At 33.5% G+C, this 17,374-nt stretch overlaps 1 protein-coding gene across 1 annotated transcript; it reads left to right on the plus strand.

Annotated features, from left to right (window-relative positions):
* Positions 1-9,400: 9,400 nt before the first annotated feature.
* LOC140175173 (protein FAR1-RELATED SEQUENCE 5-like) lies at positions 9,401-14,199 on the plus strand. The gene is made up of 3 exons (XM_072202112.1): positions 9,401-11,593; positions 13,548-13,656; positions 13,739-14,199. The coding sequence occupies exons 1-3, from the start codon at positions 9,401-9,403 to the stop codon at positions 14,197-14,199; spliced, it is 2,763 nt and encodes a 920-aa protein (XP_072058213.1).
* The last annotated feature ends 3,175 nt before the right edge of the window (positions 14,200-17,374 follow it).

Consider the following 17,374-nt stretch of genomic DNA (forward strand, 5'->3'; position numbering starts at 1 on the left):
AATTGTGAATGGATTAATGAAAAATCAAATAATTGATTTTGTGATGCTGCTCTTTTTTTAATTCCTACTCTTTTTTCTAGGATTAATGGAAAATCAAATCATTATTGAAATTTTTGTTTAGCTTTATTAATTTCAGGTTTAGTGTCATTAGGGAGTACTTGTTGCTATTTTGTAATGTTTGTTGGTGAATGCTAAAAATGAAAATCAAATCAAATGTTGTTTGAATGATAATTTTTGTTGCTGAATGATGAATGTTGTTGGTAGTATTAATTTTGTGCTTCTATTAATTTTATGGCTATGTTGCTGCTGTAGGTTCTAAGTTCTGGTGTGCTATTGTGTGTTTTGTGGCTCTACTGTGTTGATCATCTTTCTCAAATGTCAATGTCACTTTTCACTTGCGTTAGTCATCTTTCTCAGTTATTGTCAATGTTCTTTATCAGAATTGAGAAGCAAAATGGCAATCTGAACCAACAAAAGAATTTCCGCAGCATCAGCACGCGCTCACGCTCGCATGAACAAGAAAACTAACTATTTTTATGCCCTCTTTCTGCACTCATTCATTGTATAGTAAGTCAACTCTTTGGATTACTGGCATAATTGAATTGGAGATTCAAGAGACAGTTGATTTCTTAATACTAAAAATTCACCCTTAGTTTTGATCTAATTGTGTTGTTTAGTAGGAACTAATATAATCTCTTCATGGTTTTATCATTGTTTTTTTCAAGTTATACTAGTTTCTTGTAAGAAAATTAAAGCTAGCTAGTCTGGCCTTCCGTTTTGCACAAATAGGAATATGTTAATATGGCCATTTTATCAAAACTATAGTCACAATTAGGAAGTTTAATTTAATAGTATATGATGCAGATATGTCAATGGTACAGATATTTGAGTAGAAACGAAGTATTTGTACATTATAGCTTGCATATGTTGCATAATAGGATAATAACAATTAAGAGTATTGAGTATTGATATACTTGTTATCTCTCTTTGAAATGTTACTTTCTGTATTTACTGTTTTAATTTAGCTTTGCATTTTCTCAGGACTTTTTCTTGGAACAACGATTATAGTGTTGTATTATAGTGTTGTTTATTGGGTTTCTTTCAATATATCATGGTATTATGTGATATCTTCACACTTTGTACTATTAGAATTGACATTTCTTTCAATAGTCACTCACAAGCTGCTTCTATACTCTAGGATGTTTATAATTTATTTATTATTTTATTTTAAAATGATTTTTTCAGTTGAACCACGGTTAAACTAGTTGGACCAATAAACTAGTAAATTAGTGACTAGAACGATTCGATAACCGATCCGATTTTTAGAACATTGGTCAAAACCACAATTTTAAAAGATCTAAAGATTAAAAAAGTATAAATTTAATGCTCACAACACCAAAAAACATGAATAGTAAAATCTTTTTAAATTCAAGCAAACATTAAAAATAAAAAACCACCAAATTAAAAATCAGCCATTAACACTAATGAAACCACATTGAAAATTAGTTATTGATTAACCGTTGCAGTAATTTAATTCATTTCAATGGGAATATCAATCATCAACTAATATTATAATAAAGCACATATTTTTCTCTAATCTCATCCATTATTTTGGAAGAAGATCAACATTAGCATATACTCATTTGAGTTCATGGATTCAATAGGAAAATAAACAAAAAATGCAACAATTTTTAATATATAAGGTTACTCTTTTTTTTTATTCAGTCAATTTCTTTTATTATTGTTAAAGTGGGAATGACATAAAATGATAAAAATTAAATGATCAGATGGAAGAAACAAAAATAAATAAATAATAATGATAAAGTTTATTGGCGCAACAATGAGTCATCTTCATCTTCACCATCAACATCGTCAATGTATCCATACAAATCAAACAAAACAGTATAAGAAATTAAAGGCCTTTAAATAAAAAATATAAAATATAAAAAAATAAAATATAAAAAAAAAGAACCACACAACCAAAGGCGACGAAAAAGAGAAACTGTGGTAGAGGTAGAGGATGACGGTGGTGACAAGAAAAGCAGATAAAGAAGAAGACGATGGCGTCGCGGATTTAGATAGAGTTCACTATGCACAATGAGAAATAGAAAGAGTGGCTAAGGGATGGCAGAGGTGGCGAGAGTGATTCAAAAGGGGGACACCAGCGCAGGAGAAAATATGGTGGGAAGGGAGGAATGAAAGATTCCGAAATATAGAGAGAAGAAAATTTTGAGAGATAGAAAAAGAGTGTATTTTTGCATCAAACACTCATCACTACTAGAAAATGAATTAATACAGACAGGTTTATAGACAGATTTAGTCTTTATTATAGACGAATTTTTGGTTACCGACGAATTTTGTCCCTCTGTAAAAGTCTCATCGGAAATTATTTACCGACGCATTTTCCCTCTATAAATTCTCCATCCATTTTCCTACAACGTCGAACTTTTCGACGGATTTTCCATCGGTAATTACAGACGAATTTTTCGACGAATTTTCTGACGGATTTTCCGACGGATTTTCTGACGAATTTTCCGTCTGTAATTATAGACAAATTTTTCGACAGATTTTCCTTCGGTAATTACAGACGGATTTTCCGTCGGTAATTGGAACCTTGGAAAATCATCTAAAACTCTGAATACAGACAGAAAATCCGTCTGTAAATCCATCAGTAAAGTAAAATATTTTTTTTAGATTTTTCATTGCAAAATAAACTTGTTTTCTTACAAAATAAATATAAATTTAATAAATACAAATTTTTATTGATGGTACAAATAGAAAAACACACCAGTGAGTACAAAGTGCTTTCTTTATAATAAGAAGCAATTATTTCCATGCAATAATACAAATTGAATACATTAGATGACAAGTAACTACTACTAGTGGACTCATCAGGATTCAATACCCTAATTTATGGATAGTTTCATTCTTTCTTGAGCTTCTTAGTGATGGTGGCAATATACTTGTCTTGGTGGAATGCTTGCTCCAACTCAAGTTTAGTTGGTTGTCTTGATCCATCACCACCAGCATAAATTCAGGCACCGTACGGACTGCCACCCTTCACTTCATTCATCTCGAACATGCCGCCGTCGAACATAGAATACATTAAATACAGAGAAAAAGATAAAGACTTTACATGCATGGAAGAAGCTCTTGCACAACACCAATTTTGTTGAACCAGTTATTGCAAGTTTCTTTAGCATCACTACAAATATCACTTGCCTTAAAGTTTTCTGCACTGTCAGTCAACAGATTTGGATAAACGATCGGATGCCAATACAAGTTTTGAAGCAACTATCAATTATCAAACACCATCAAGCTTATATGATGTATAAATTAGCTGCAACGAGAAAATAATTTTAACATTTGGAGACTTCTGAGGGCAGTTACTGTAACAACCCATTTATCAAGTTATAGATAATACATGGAGAACTTTTGACGCATTTGAGTGAACTTTTGGCAAACAATTTTTATATAGGGGTTTCTCCTATAAGCAACAATCTTGTAGCAAAAATTTTTATTTGCCTTTACTGTGGTTCACCATAAGCTACCCATTTGAGGGGTACAAAAGAATGACAGATTCCAGATTGAAGATTCTCAACCACTATTGATATTGGAAATGCCTAAGGAAACACTCTGGGTAAAACTAAATTGTGTGAGAGAGAGATTTAAATTAAGAAGAGACCTGCTAAGTTGCAGAGTAAGGCTCCATCTTCAGTAAACTCGGCTTTCCGCTTTATGCATTGCCAAACCAATTCGCCAAGCATATCCATGATATTTGTGACAAGGACAAAAAGTGTAGGATAAAACTCAGAAACCGACGTATCCATCAGAAGCTTAGCTACCTGCAAACAGAACAATCAGTTTCAACTTTCAAGTTCATATAAACAACCCATATCAGGATAAGAAATGAAGAAAAATATTATTTCATCCCAAAATAAGAAAAATTATTTCAAATCCCCTCTTCCCCCAGCGGTCCCTTCTCACCCAAGCAAACTTACTGTTATACATGATTTGGATTTAATTAGGTAGCTTATCCCTCTTCTATTTATTTAACATATGGTTCAACAAAATTAGCCAAGAATTTCCTTCTTATATGTAAACAAAATACTACTAGGTCAATAAAGGAGAAAATAAAACATAAAACAGTAAATATATGAATTTTTGAAAAAATCCTTCTATGCAATGCACAAACCCAAAAACAAGCATTGAAGGTAATTTTTATAGATTCTATAATAACAACCCAGAGACTGTTAAATGTATCAACATCTACCTTTATAGATAACTTTAAGGATGTTACACGATCTTCAGCTAGCCAAGAACGGTTAATTTCATCTTTGAGCTCATATAACCGAGACACATACTCTTGCCAAGTAATCACCTTGACACCCTCATCAGCAAATTTTTGTGGATCGTCCAATTCCTCCAAATGTATAATTGTTGAAGATTTCTCATGTGCTGAAAATCATGACATCACATAAATAAATAGAGACAAATACATTTTTTTAAATAAATAAGTAAATAAAAGAAGGATAAACAATGTAATAGATATGGGCATACATTTTGCACATCTCATTAGAAGATCAGGAATCTTTAATTAAAAGAAAAATAATTAGCCATTATGATTAACTAAAAAAAATAAAGGGTTACAGAACAAAAAGGAAGCCATTTTGAAAAGCTTACCAAAGACATTGAACCCATTTTGGTGATAGGAAACCTTTGCATTAGTAATCTCCTGAAAGAGGTCCAATCCTTCGTCGGATGATGATCAACCGTATTGCTGAGGTTGTTAGAATCAGGAGATTCGACCTTTGCCTCATTATCAGTTCCTCTCACTGGATCAAAGAAATCAGGCTTGAGAAACTTAGCAGCCCCAAAATCTGAAACATGAGCTTCATACTCTGAATCCAACATAAAGGCCTATAAGCACACTCTCTTGGATAACTTAGGAGTCCAACTATCATTTATATTTATTTGTAAATATTCATTAAAATAATTATCCATGCCTAATTTCACTGAATTCAATGTAAATTTCAAATGATGTATAGTATCCATGCTTAATTTAGATACCTGAACAACTAGGAAAAAGAGAGAAAGAAAGAGGTGGAACCGCGGCTAATGATGGAACTGATTTTGGTCACCACGGAGCTAGGGCTTGTGCATATAGCCGCGGCATTGACTGGAGGAGATGATGGCTGTAGCACTGGAAGAGATGATGGCTGTAGCCAGAACTGAGGGGAATAAAAGGAGAGAGAGAGGCGCGGCGATGGTGGAGCTTGAGCTTGCTTTGTTCTGCGAACGAGAAAGAACGAGAGACACAGTGGCTGTGTTCTACTGGTTCAGTGTTAAAAAAAGAGGAGAAGAAGGAGAAGGTAGCTACGACGGTTAGGGTGGCCGGCGGTAGCACTGTGGGTGAGGAATGGAGAAGAAGAAGTAGCTGGTTTATCAGTGTTGACGGAGAAGAAGGGTGAGGAATGCTGGTTTATACCATTTGATTTGTGTGCTGTGAATGGAGCTCGGGTAATGGTAGATATAGCTTATTATTTTCGATGAAAAATTTTAAATTACAGACGGATTTTCTGTCTGTAATAATTTAATAAAACGCAATGTTTTTGTCTATTTAATTACAGATGGATTTTCCGTCTGTAATCATTTTCCACGGAAAAAAAAAGTAATATTTCTGACAAAATTACAGAATTATCGATGGATTCTTTTTTTCGTCTGTAATTTATGCTAATTCATTTTTTTTGTTTTTCGACAAAAAATTCCTCTAAAATTCTGTCTGTATTTCTGTGGGATAAAATCCGTCAAAAATTTCCGTCTGTAATAACAAGTTTTCTTGTAGTGCATTCTCTCTGCAATTTCTTACTTATGGGGAGAGTAGTAAAGTTTTTTCAGCCAATCACTCATTATCTGCAATTCTTTACTTACTTTTATATCTAATCAAAAGAAAATTTTATTTTTAAAAAATTCTAAATGTGAATATAAGCCATGGAAGATACATTGAACTCTGTAACTTAGTGAACCCCCTACATATTAGGTGAAGAACAAGTTTTAAGGTAATAGATATCCTCGTAGCTCTCAAATCAAACAGTGGAATAGAAGCACCTAATTCTAAATGTGAATATAAGAAAGAGATTTTTTTTAAGAAAATTCTAAATTCTATAAAAATTACATGTCAGCATGAATTCTTCTAAGTTTACTAGAGTAATATATATATATATATATATATATATATATATATATATATATATATATATGTATGTGCGTGTTAGAAAGGGTAAGAGAGAGAGCAGTAGAAAAAAAATTGTGTATATTCAAGTTGTGTAGAACGATACAATATAGAAGGGTATTTATAGGTGCTATGAGAATCGAAATAATAAAGACGTAATATCATATAATAAATATCCAGATATGCTGAATAATTCTAATAAATGATAATTGATCCTAATATATTCTACATCCTCTTCAAACTCAAGTGACAACTATAGTTTGAAACTTATTTAAAACAATGAAATAAAGAGAGTAAAAAACTGTATAAACGGACGGGTGCAGGTGGAACTGCAGAAAGGAAGCGCGGACAGAACTACCGGAAGGAAATGCAGATAAAACTGCCACAAAAAAGTGTAGACAAAACTGCCACAAAGAAACACAGACGGAACTGCCACAAGAAAACGCAGATAAAACTGCTCAAGGAAAAGCAGACGAAACGCAAACAAAACTGCCACAAGAAAACGCAAACGGAACTGCCACGAGGAAACGTAGACAGAACTGCCACGAGAAAATGTAGACGAAACTGCCGAAAGAGAGCGAAAACTATATGATTTCTCCATGAGAATAGGTAAGCAATGGATGACAATGATGTTTGATCATTCGACTCGGAAAGACACAAGATGAAGAGAATATGCTCGTCAATGAGGTGAAAAAGCATCAGAGAAGTGACAAAAGACAAGAAAAAAATGGAATAGAGAAAAAATATGAAAAATACGGTGATTTCACCAAAAGAAAAACAACATATCATTTTCAGAAAGGGATACAATGACACTGATACCATGTTAGAAAGAGTAAAAGAGAGTAGAGAGAAAATAATTGTGTATATTCAAGTTTTGTAGAATGAATAATATAAAAGGATATTTATAGGTGCTAAGAGAATTGAAATAATAAAGACGTAATATCATATAATAAATATCCAAATATATATAAAATAAAATAAAAAGATAAGTTATCTTTAAATTAAAAGATAAGTTATCTCTTGCGACATATCTTACTATTATTAAATAAAATAAAATAAATTGATTTATTATGGTTAATTTTAATTTTTAGTCTAATCTAAATTTTGTTAATCTAATCAATTAATCATGATGTAGTTTTTTTATAAATTATAAAAATCATTAAAAAAGTTTAAATTTATATTTTTTATTTTTTAAATACATTTATTAATTAATTTCAATCATAAAATAGAAAAGATCTCAAAAAACAAAAAGAATAAATAAAAAAATTCAAGAGGCCAAAATTTTCTTTCTTTTACTTTTTTAATTTTTTTTAAAAACCTTTCTCATTGCTCTTGTTAATTAATTATATTTATTTATTACCGTACCATCACTTTTGGAAAGAATTTTGAATTAAAATTCTTTCAGTTTTCATTGCTTTAAAAATCAAATATTTAAAAAGTTTTATTATTTTAAAATATTTTTAACGTATCTAATTTAATTGTTAAGAAGAATAAAAAAGATTTTTAAAAGAATAAAAGAAATAAGAGAGAATTATTAAGAAAGTGTTTTGAGAATTCTAAATTTCGTCTCTCTTTGATTTTTTTATTTTTTTTATATTTTTATTTTGTAGTTTATATAATAAAACTTTTCTAGTGATTTTTATAATTTGTAAAAACAGTTAAACCATAGTTAATTGTTTAAGTAAATAAAATTTAGGTTAGACTAAGAATCTAACTATGATAAATTAACTTATTTTATTGCATAATAATAAGATATGTTATAAAGGAGTAATTTATTTTTTATTTTAGATAGAGTTAGATAGAATATATATATATATATATATATATATATATATATATATATATATATATATATATAGAGGTGACTTCTGTGGTGGCTGGCTAATAAATATGTAGCCAATTGAAGCGTGACACATGGAATGAATGTTGACTAATTTCCAAATGAGTTTGACCATAGAAATAATTAGTTTGGTTAATGAGCCACGGTAAATGTGAGTAAACACCGGTAAGTAGGAAATGTAATGGATTAGTAATTGTAGTTTGTGAGGGTCATTTATTCAAATTTCAAAATACTTGAAACAGGGGGAATTGAAATAGAAATCAAAAAGAAAAATTAAAAAATATCCCAAATTTTAGAATTGAATGAGCAGACCTTTAAGCAAGTTAGAGAAGTTATGGTTCATCTTGAAGCTCTGCAAACTGTTGCGGGAGGTGGCTGCATGCCATCCCCAAAGAGGCGATTGGAATCTATGTCGGCGATTCAGCGGAGAAGAGCAGAAGAATAGTGGAACAGTAGGGTTCGCGCCGTCGTTGTCTCTCCTCTGTCTCCTTTGAAGTGCCCCTTCGATCTCTCTCAAGGGTGGAACCCTTGAACTCTGGAGGCTGGTTCTGGATCTCTGACTCGCCTGGTGTCCCTTGTGTTTGCTGGGTTGCGTCGTTGCTCTTCGGAAATGGTGAAATTTGGCTCCTGTTCATTCTTATTCTGTGCTCTTACATTGGTGAGTATAATTTTTTAGCTTTGTTCTATATTGGAGGAATATGCAATTATGCTGAATTTGTTGAGATGGTTGTTAATCTGTTGTGTTAAGCATTGGATATACTGGTTTTGTTTCTCAAAAAAATGCACAGAGTTTCTTAAATTGAATTTCTGAAAGTAAGTTAATACCTCTATTATGATGCTTAGGAACAAGATGAACCCTGTAATCGACCGCCGAAAAAATTGTTTATTAGGGGCTGCTTGTGATTGGAACAACAGCAAATCCTTATGACTTTACCAAGAACAGTAAACTTAACAGAATATTTAACCGTTGTCATGGTCTTGAGGTCCCCATGCTGTAAAATCAAATGACCAAACTTATGCATTTGAAAACAAAACTATGTGCGTTTAGTATAAATGATTTTAGTTAAACTGAATTTGATATATTCTTTTAGCAATTCTCTTCTGGTCAACCTTAACCCAAAAATTAAAAAATTGTCTTTGTAATATTAGAAACCAATGAGTCAACCAATTTATTTAGACCATACACTGTAATAAACTATTAATTGACGACTATGGACTTCGCTTAATGCTAATTTAAGTAGCAATTTTCTCCATTTAAGTTAATTCCATAAGCGACAATGTGTACGACATGCTTTGTTCCTCAATGGATATTTTTTTTAAATCCAGGGATGTCTGATAGTGAGTCAGATTTGGATGATGGCAGCACATCAGGGTTGTCAGGTCATTGGACTGATGGTTGGAGCACCGATTCGGGAGATGGGGATGACTTGAACGGGTTGGAGGAACCGCTGACTGAGGAAGGGGATATTGGCCATTCCGACAGTGAATACGACGGCAGGGATGGTGGTGGAAGCTATATGCATGCTGCTGTAGAGGATCATGCAAACTTCGAGAATGTCATGGGTATACAATTCAGCTATCCAGACCCTGTGATTGCTTCCGTGTTGTTATCTGTAGAATTTAATGGGATTGGAGATGCGTATGCAAGCTATGTCGCGTATGCAAAGGGTATTGGCTTTGCAGTGCGAAAGGGAGATTCTATTAAAGACGAGGAGGGGAATATTGTTAGAAAGTTTTTCTACTGCAATCGGCAAGGGCTGCGTGAAAAGAAGCATTACGAGCGAGTTGATAGAAAAAGGACTCATAAACCGGAGATGAGAACGAATTGCAATGCCAAGCTTGTGGTGTTTCTAGACAAAAGTTGTAGGAAATGGCGAACGAAAACATTGGTCGAGGAACATAATCACGAATTGGCGCCCCAAGAGTTCACTAATGTCATGGCTCCACATAGGAAGATCCCAGAAGGGCACAAAGCGCATATACATAGCATGCATGAAGATGGGTTCAAAACAACTCAAATAATGGGCTTCTTTTCCCACATGTGTGGTGGATATCAGAATCTTAACTTCATTAGTAAGGACTTGTATAATTATATGGATGGAGTTAGGCAATCAAGGATTGTCGAGGGAGATGCAGCCGCAGCAATAAACTACTTGAAGGGCAAGGCTGAGTTGGATCCGACGGCAGTTGTGCAGTACTCTTATTGCGCTGAGAAGCACCTTGGGCACCTATTTTGGTCATATGGTAACATGCAACATGACTATGAATGCTTTGGTGATGTGTTAGCATTTGACTCAACGTACAGAAAAAACTTATATAACAGACCTCTTGTGATCTTTTTTGGCACCAACCATCATAGACAGACAATTATTTTTGGGTTTGGTTTGCTAGAGGACGAGAAGATTCCGTTCTACAAATGGTTGTTAAGTAGCTTCTTGGAGGTAATGAGGCACAAGGAGCCGAAAGTCGTTATCACAGATGGCGATGAATCCATGCGAGAGGCCATTAGATGTGAATTTCCTAGTGCAACACAAAGACTATGCACCTGGCATCTTGCTCGAAATGCAGTTGTTAATATTAAAGACAAAGATTTGTGTGCTGCGTTTAAGACTGCTGTGTATGGTCACTTTGATATGGAAGAGTTTGACAGATATTGGATGGACATGATCACGTCATTCGGTTTAGAGGACAACGATTGGGTCGCAAAGACATACGAAAAGAGAGAGATATGGGCAAATGCTTATTTGTGTGAGAAGTTTTGTGCCGGCATACAAACCACTTCTCGGTGCAAGGGTATTAATTCATCACTTAAGAAATTTATCAAGTCTGGGAATTGCTTACTTAAGTTGGTCGAGAACCTGGATCGAGTAGTTAAAGATTACCGGAATAATGAGTTCATTACAGATTACAAGACTCTTTACTCAAATCCGGTGTTGACAACGGGTCTTGAAGCATTGGAAAGATCTGTGAGCAAGTTCTACACGAGGAAAATATTTTATGAGGTGCAAAAACAGATTGAGGGAGTTGGGGCATTGTTAGTGTTGCACAGGGACAGTATTGGTGGCACGGAGAAGTTTATGTTCCGAAAGTATCGAAAGTCTCATCATGTATACTCGGTTTTCGTGGATAGAAGTTGTGATAAGTATGAATGTTCTTGTAAGTTGTGGGAGAGATTAGGGATACCTTGCTGCCATATATTTTGTGTCCTGAAAGAGCTAGAGAAAGAAGAATTGCCGAGCCGATTGGTCCTGCGCAGGTGGTGCAAAGATGCCAAGGTCGCTGATAGTAGTAGTCAGCATGCCTCAGTCAATCCCACAGATGGATTTCGCGTTAGATACGGTGCATTGTGGAGTGCCTGCCTGTCACTGTGTTTTACAGCCGCGCAATGCACGAAAACATACAACACTGCCATGACAGAGGTGGCCAGAATGTCGAGGGAGTTTGAATCTCTAGGTGGCATAGGACAAATGAGCAGTCGTGTTCAAGTAGGGGCGGATGAAACTCATATTCTCGACCCAAAGGTTATCAGGTCCAAGGGTGCACCTCGGGGGAGCACAAATGCGAATAACGGGAGGCGTACTATTGAGTTTTTAATACTATTGAGTTGTTACTATTATAAATTTTTGGTATTTTGTGTACTCCTTATTTTAGAGATTTTTTATATGAGGAGTACTAGGGGGCTAGCAGAATTTGTGATGTTTAGCCATCAATTAGCCATCATTAATATTTTTAATGGTGTGAAATGATATCTAATGGTGTAGGATTAATCATTTTCCTTTTGATGGTTAAGTGCTGGCCAGATTTCAACAAAAGTGCTAGCCCCCTAGACTTTCTCTTTTGATATTCTTTTACTGTTTTTTTTTTTTGCCAAAGATATGAGACTCAAACCCGCAACCTCTTAATTGAGTATGGGAAGACTATGCCATATGAGCTATAACTCATTGACTTGATATTCTTGTACTGTTAGTACTCATATTTTTATTAAAAATATTATATATACATCAATAATTAAAAACTAAATTAATCATGATGCAATTCTGTATAAATATTATTTAACTTATTTTAAAGTTTAAATTATACTTTTAAGTTGACTTTTTAAATTTAAATACTTATATAAATGATACTATTTCTACTCGTTATCATTGTTTTACATGGAATAGAAAACCTATAAATTTAAACTAATATAAGATATTAAAATTATATATACAATATAAAATTATTCATGATGGACACTCAATGCAATTTGATAAAATAATAAACACTAAAGAAAGTGTATTTATGAATGTTACATGTGAAACAGTCATTTAAAAAAAATAAACCGTCTATACTGTAATTTTATTTTTAAACAAACTTTATTTAATTTAGACTAAATTTTATTTTTATTTGTTAATAATAATAATTCTTTACAGTATGTAATTAATCAATTTATTTCTAATCACATATAACTAAATTACTCTTAATAAAACTTTTGCTTTGAATTAGCGTTTATAAAAGAGTTAATTGCTAATAAAAAATTATTAGAAAGATAATTTTTTTTTCAGAATTTTGACAACAATAAATAATATTATAGATTTTTATTTTCGCTAATTATTACTCAAAACTGTTCCTAAAGCTGGTTCACATGAATAATTTATCTTACTAAGTTGAACAAGGTTAAGACGAATTAACTGTAATATTGTTCCTAACTTTAGTTCGTGCTGTCCATCTAATGACTTTAATTAAGAAATCAGAAAAAAGATTAAACAAGTAATGTATTACAGAGCCAAAATGAAGTACCAGAGCCAAAAACAAGTATTGTATTTTTTTTGTTATGCTTAATTAGATTATAGTTTAGAGCAATGCTAGGGGGCTAGCAATTTGTGTGATTGTTAGCCATCAATTAGCCATCAATGATGATTTGATGGTGTGAGATTGTTGTGAGATTTCATCCAATGGCTCACCTTCCTCTGCTAGTTATATGCTGGCCAAAATTCAACAAAACTGCTGGTCCCCTAGACTTTTTCTATAGTTTAATCTCTATCCTATGTTCATGTGTAATGAGTTTTAAACATGGTACAAAATTTGTAGTTCAATAATTCTTTATTGTAGTTAACTTATACTATTTAAAATGTATACAGTGGCCGTGGCTAACAAAAATTATACACAAGCATAGTATTCTAAGCTAATTCACATTTCTCATGATGCACCTATCGAAACTCTATAATGGTTTTTCTGGCCAATAGGTCTCCACTCTTTCGCAAATGAACAAAGTAAGTGGAGCCCATTTTATGTGGTGAAGGGGATGGATCTCTTGCCTATTTATACTTGTATCCAGACATTTTCTTGTCTTCACGCTGCCTCGTATAGAACACACATAAGGCCCTTCAAACTCACGTTGTCTCTCCAACCCGACAGCCATGTCGCACCCGATCAACCCTGCCGCCATCGCCGATGAAGTTGCATCTATGGAGCACATCCGAGCACTAATTTGTGCAGCGCAATCAGCGCGGGCGACGATCTGGCTCAAGCATTCGTGCTAATCTATGGTCATTCAACCAGAACGATGTCCTTCGCCAGTTGACCCTCGCCGACCGCCACGACCACGGTACGTGTCCGTCATCCTCCACCTACTTGAACATTCCCATTTTTCACATGCAATACGTGTTTGACCACATGTTTCTTTGCAGGAGTCGAATTCGTTCCAGATCGTGATTGGAGCCATGTGGCTCTTTACAAGAGCCGCCAAACCTCACTCCGGCAAGTGTGTACTAGTCTGCACGAACCTCCGCCTGTGTACCACAAGCAGACCTACGAATCCACCACCAAGGGAACTGTTTACAGATTCCTGGTTGTCGTTCCAACCGACTCGGAGTATTCCTCTTGCAGTGCGGCCGGTAGATACTCGACGGACGAACATCTTGCGCACGCAGCGGCCTTGATGAGAAAGCTGTTGCAGTTGCATTCGATGGTCGTTGATGACTTCAACCACGACTTGTTAGAGGAGGAGAAACTTGTCCACTATGAGACCCGCAACGCGCTTGAACGACTTCGTGCACGTTATCGCAACATGGCTTCATCATTCAGGAATTATCGCCGCCTGAATCACCCTGAGTACATGTCATCAAGTTCCGAGTATGTCTCGGAGTAGACGATCCCTACGTCTTTGTAGGCCTCAACGACTTCTTTTTCACAACCGATATCAAGTTACCTTTAGAAATAGGAGAACCTTAAGCCATTAGGAACAATGCTTTTTATTTTGCTATGGCACCAATTTAGATGTTGCACTTTGGTGTACTACGCGATCGAACATTATTGTGTATCGGTGTACTGTCTCTTGTATAACTTTTACGTTGCCTTTAAATTGGAAACTATTTATCATAGTTTGTGATCTTTTTACATATCCATTTCAATATTAATTAAAAAGATAAAAGGTACCTACATGTCAGTATTATTGTTTTATAAAATGGCTAAAAATTACAAATTTAAATTTAAAAAGTAAAGAAATAAAATGAAGTTTACAAAAACCAAAATATTTTTTAGAATTAATTTTGTTAGTGAAGTAACAATGTTACGTATTAAATTAGATTTTGAAGGATTGGCATACATGAGGTTTATATTTTTAAATCGACAAACAGGCTTGTCGTGTAAATAAGGCAGGTTAAAAAAGTTTGCATGCGATATTAATGGATTTGAATTCTCTAAATTTTATTTTATTTTAGAGTATAAAGAATGATCTTACGCTATTAGAAATAATAACACAAAATGAAATATATATTTTTATTTCCTATTGAATTTTGCAGTGTTAATTTATAATATATTAAAGTATAATGTTCTCAAAGATAAGAAAATATGATTTAATATTATTCTTTTCTAAAAATCATATCTGTGCAAACGTATTAGAAAATAAGGAGGTTTTTTTGCTGGGAAAAGAATAATCTGAACCCTGAAGAACCAGGTTATAAATTCAAATAATAAAAAATACAGAAATTGGTTCACAAATAAAGCAGAATTACAGTTGAGAGGAATTTGAAAAAAAAGTATAAAATTTTTTATTACAAGAAAGCACCAATGCCGCGTCATGCTGGAGGGGATCCGCTTGGTCTCATCGCTGCGTTGTCTTCCCCGGCAAGTTGGCGTAGACTCAATGCTGCTAGTTGAGGAGATCTAAGAGAAGAGCAAAACAGAGAGATTCATAGAGGAGAGAGACCTCGCCTCGCCGTCGTCGTTGCCGTCGCCACCGCTGTTCATCGCCTCTCCAGATCTAGTCGCAACGTCCAAGTCTCTGAGAATGTTCCATTACGAAGTGGGGGTGTAGGTGGAGGCCACTATCGGAATTCTTTGCAGCCATTTTTCAGTACTTGAAATTTAATGGAGATATGGAGGAGACAGAGGATTCGATAAGGGTACTTAGCAGCAAGAAGATTGTCTCCCTTAGCTTGAAGTTCATAACAAGATGATGAGTTGGATTAAGGATGTGGAATCAAATGTGCCTGCAATTGATGTGTTGGGAGGCGATTCACATAAACAAATCGGTGAAATTTTACAGCCAGAGGAAGATGGGAACACGAACTGCCCTGACTTCAAGCCCGAATGTGTTGGGGTGTTCGAGGTCATCTCAATTGACTCAGTCACAATACTGCAGGTCCGATGTCGTGACGAAGCTGGAAGCTGATCAATCTTGCTATTCTTTTTTTTTTTATTAATCAGAGTAGTATTTTGTGGATTGTGTTGGTATATAACTTTTTAGGAATTTCGTTACCTGATGCACTGATTCTATTCAACCAAGACACTATGGTTTTTGAGAATAAAATGTTATCTTCCAAAATAATACTAAATAAAAAAATATTGAGAATATTAAAACAATTATAGAATATTTTTTGTTTGATATTGTAAAATTTATCATTGTAATTTTTGTGTATTGTTTATTATTCTAATTTTTTTATAATATGTATTATTGTTCCTATTAGAAATGATAAATTAAATCACTTGGGATTTACTATAAACTCATTTTCATTTTCTTCAAATTTTTGCAGGAAAAAAAAATCATATGTCAATATGAAAGCTGAAGTTGTACAGGAGAATATGTGTTTCACTGAAATATGTAGTGTTTGATCATTAAGATATGGGTAGTAATTCAGGCAATTTTTTTAGAGTATGGAGTTATGTTACATTATTTTAAGTCCATGTTACAAAAAAAAATATAATTGGTAAAAAACAATTCATTTTTTTGTAAAAAAAAATCAGTCTTTAAATAATTGGTCCAACCAAACTATACTGAACCGGTCTGCAAATTCATTAAACTTTAGGTCAAACATAGAAATTCTAACAGTTGTTGTAAGGATACAATCCTAGCTATTGAGTTTGCATCTTTCCACTAGATCCATCAAGATATGAAAAATACCATCTCCACCAAAGACAAGGTCTAAAAAATAATAGTATGTCATCCAATGAAAGAATATAATTAAAAATAATAATTCTAGAAGTCTAACCGGTTCGATGATCAGCTCAGTTTCGACAACTATGACACAGAGGCAGCAACGAAATATGTTCTGACGAGGATTCCACGACAACGTGTAGAGAGTCCACAAAGAACATCATCTTCTTCAACGTTCGTGGAACTTTTATATGTTACAATTGGAGGAAGAAGGTCTACGTTGGAGTGGGTGGGATCCAAGTCGAAAGTATGGGTCTGTTGGGAATGGGTTGAATTCTGCGGATTTGGTCTGCTTTTGTGAACCTTAACCCAAATCTAAAAAAAAAAGACAAGTCAGTCATTAAACTAATAAATTAGATTGCTTCATGTATTTCAACTATTTTATCTTCTCGAAAAAAATAAAAGTCTAATTTTCTTTATAATTTTAATTATTTTTTCGTTTTTCTATTTTCAGAATATTATATTTTATAATTTTAATTCTTGCATTAAAAATTTAGTCTTCACTTTAATTATCTACGATGTGAATGCTTTTTTTTCCTCCAAATCATCAAAAGGATACACGATTAATATAAATTACTTAAAATGACTTTATGTCATCTGATAACAATAATAGGCAAATAATTTTTTTCTAACACAAAAGAATTATTTTAAGTAAATAAATCTATAATAAATCGTAAAATAAACGAGATAACGGAGCAAAGGAGTTTATTAAGTTGAAAACAATATGCCATCTAAATTTTAACAAGAGAAAAAAATTATGTTTTACATTTTAATTGTTAAGTTATAAAAATAATAATAAAATTGAATATAAATTTCAAAATAATAATAATAATAATAACAATTGAGTTTCATTTTTTCTGGGCTTCTTCCAACTGAATCTAGGTTTTTG

The sequence above is a fragment of the Arachis hypogaea genome, chromosome 9, assembly GCF_003086295.3.
Source record: "Arachis hypogaea cultivar Tifrunner chromosome 9, arahy.Tifrunner.gnm2.J5K5, whole genome shotgun sequence".
Taxonomy (NCBI): Eukaryota; Viridiplantae; Streptophyta; class Magnoliopsida; order Fabales; family Fabaceae; genus Arachis; species Arachis hypogaea.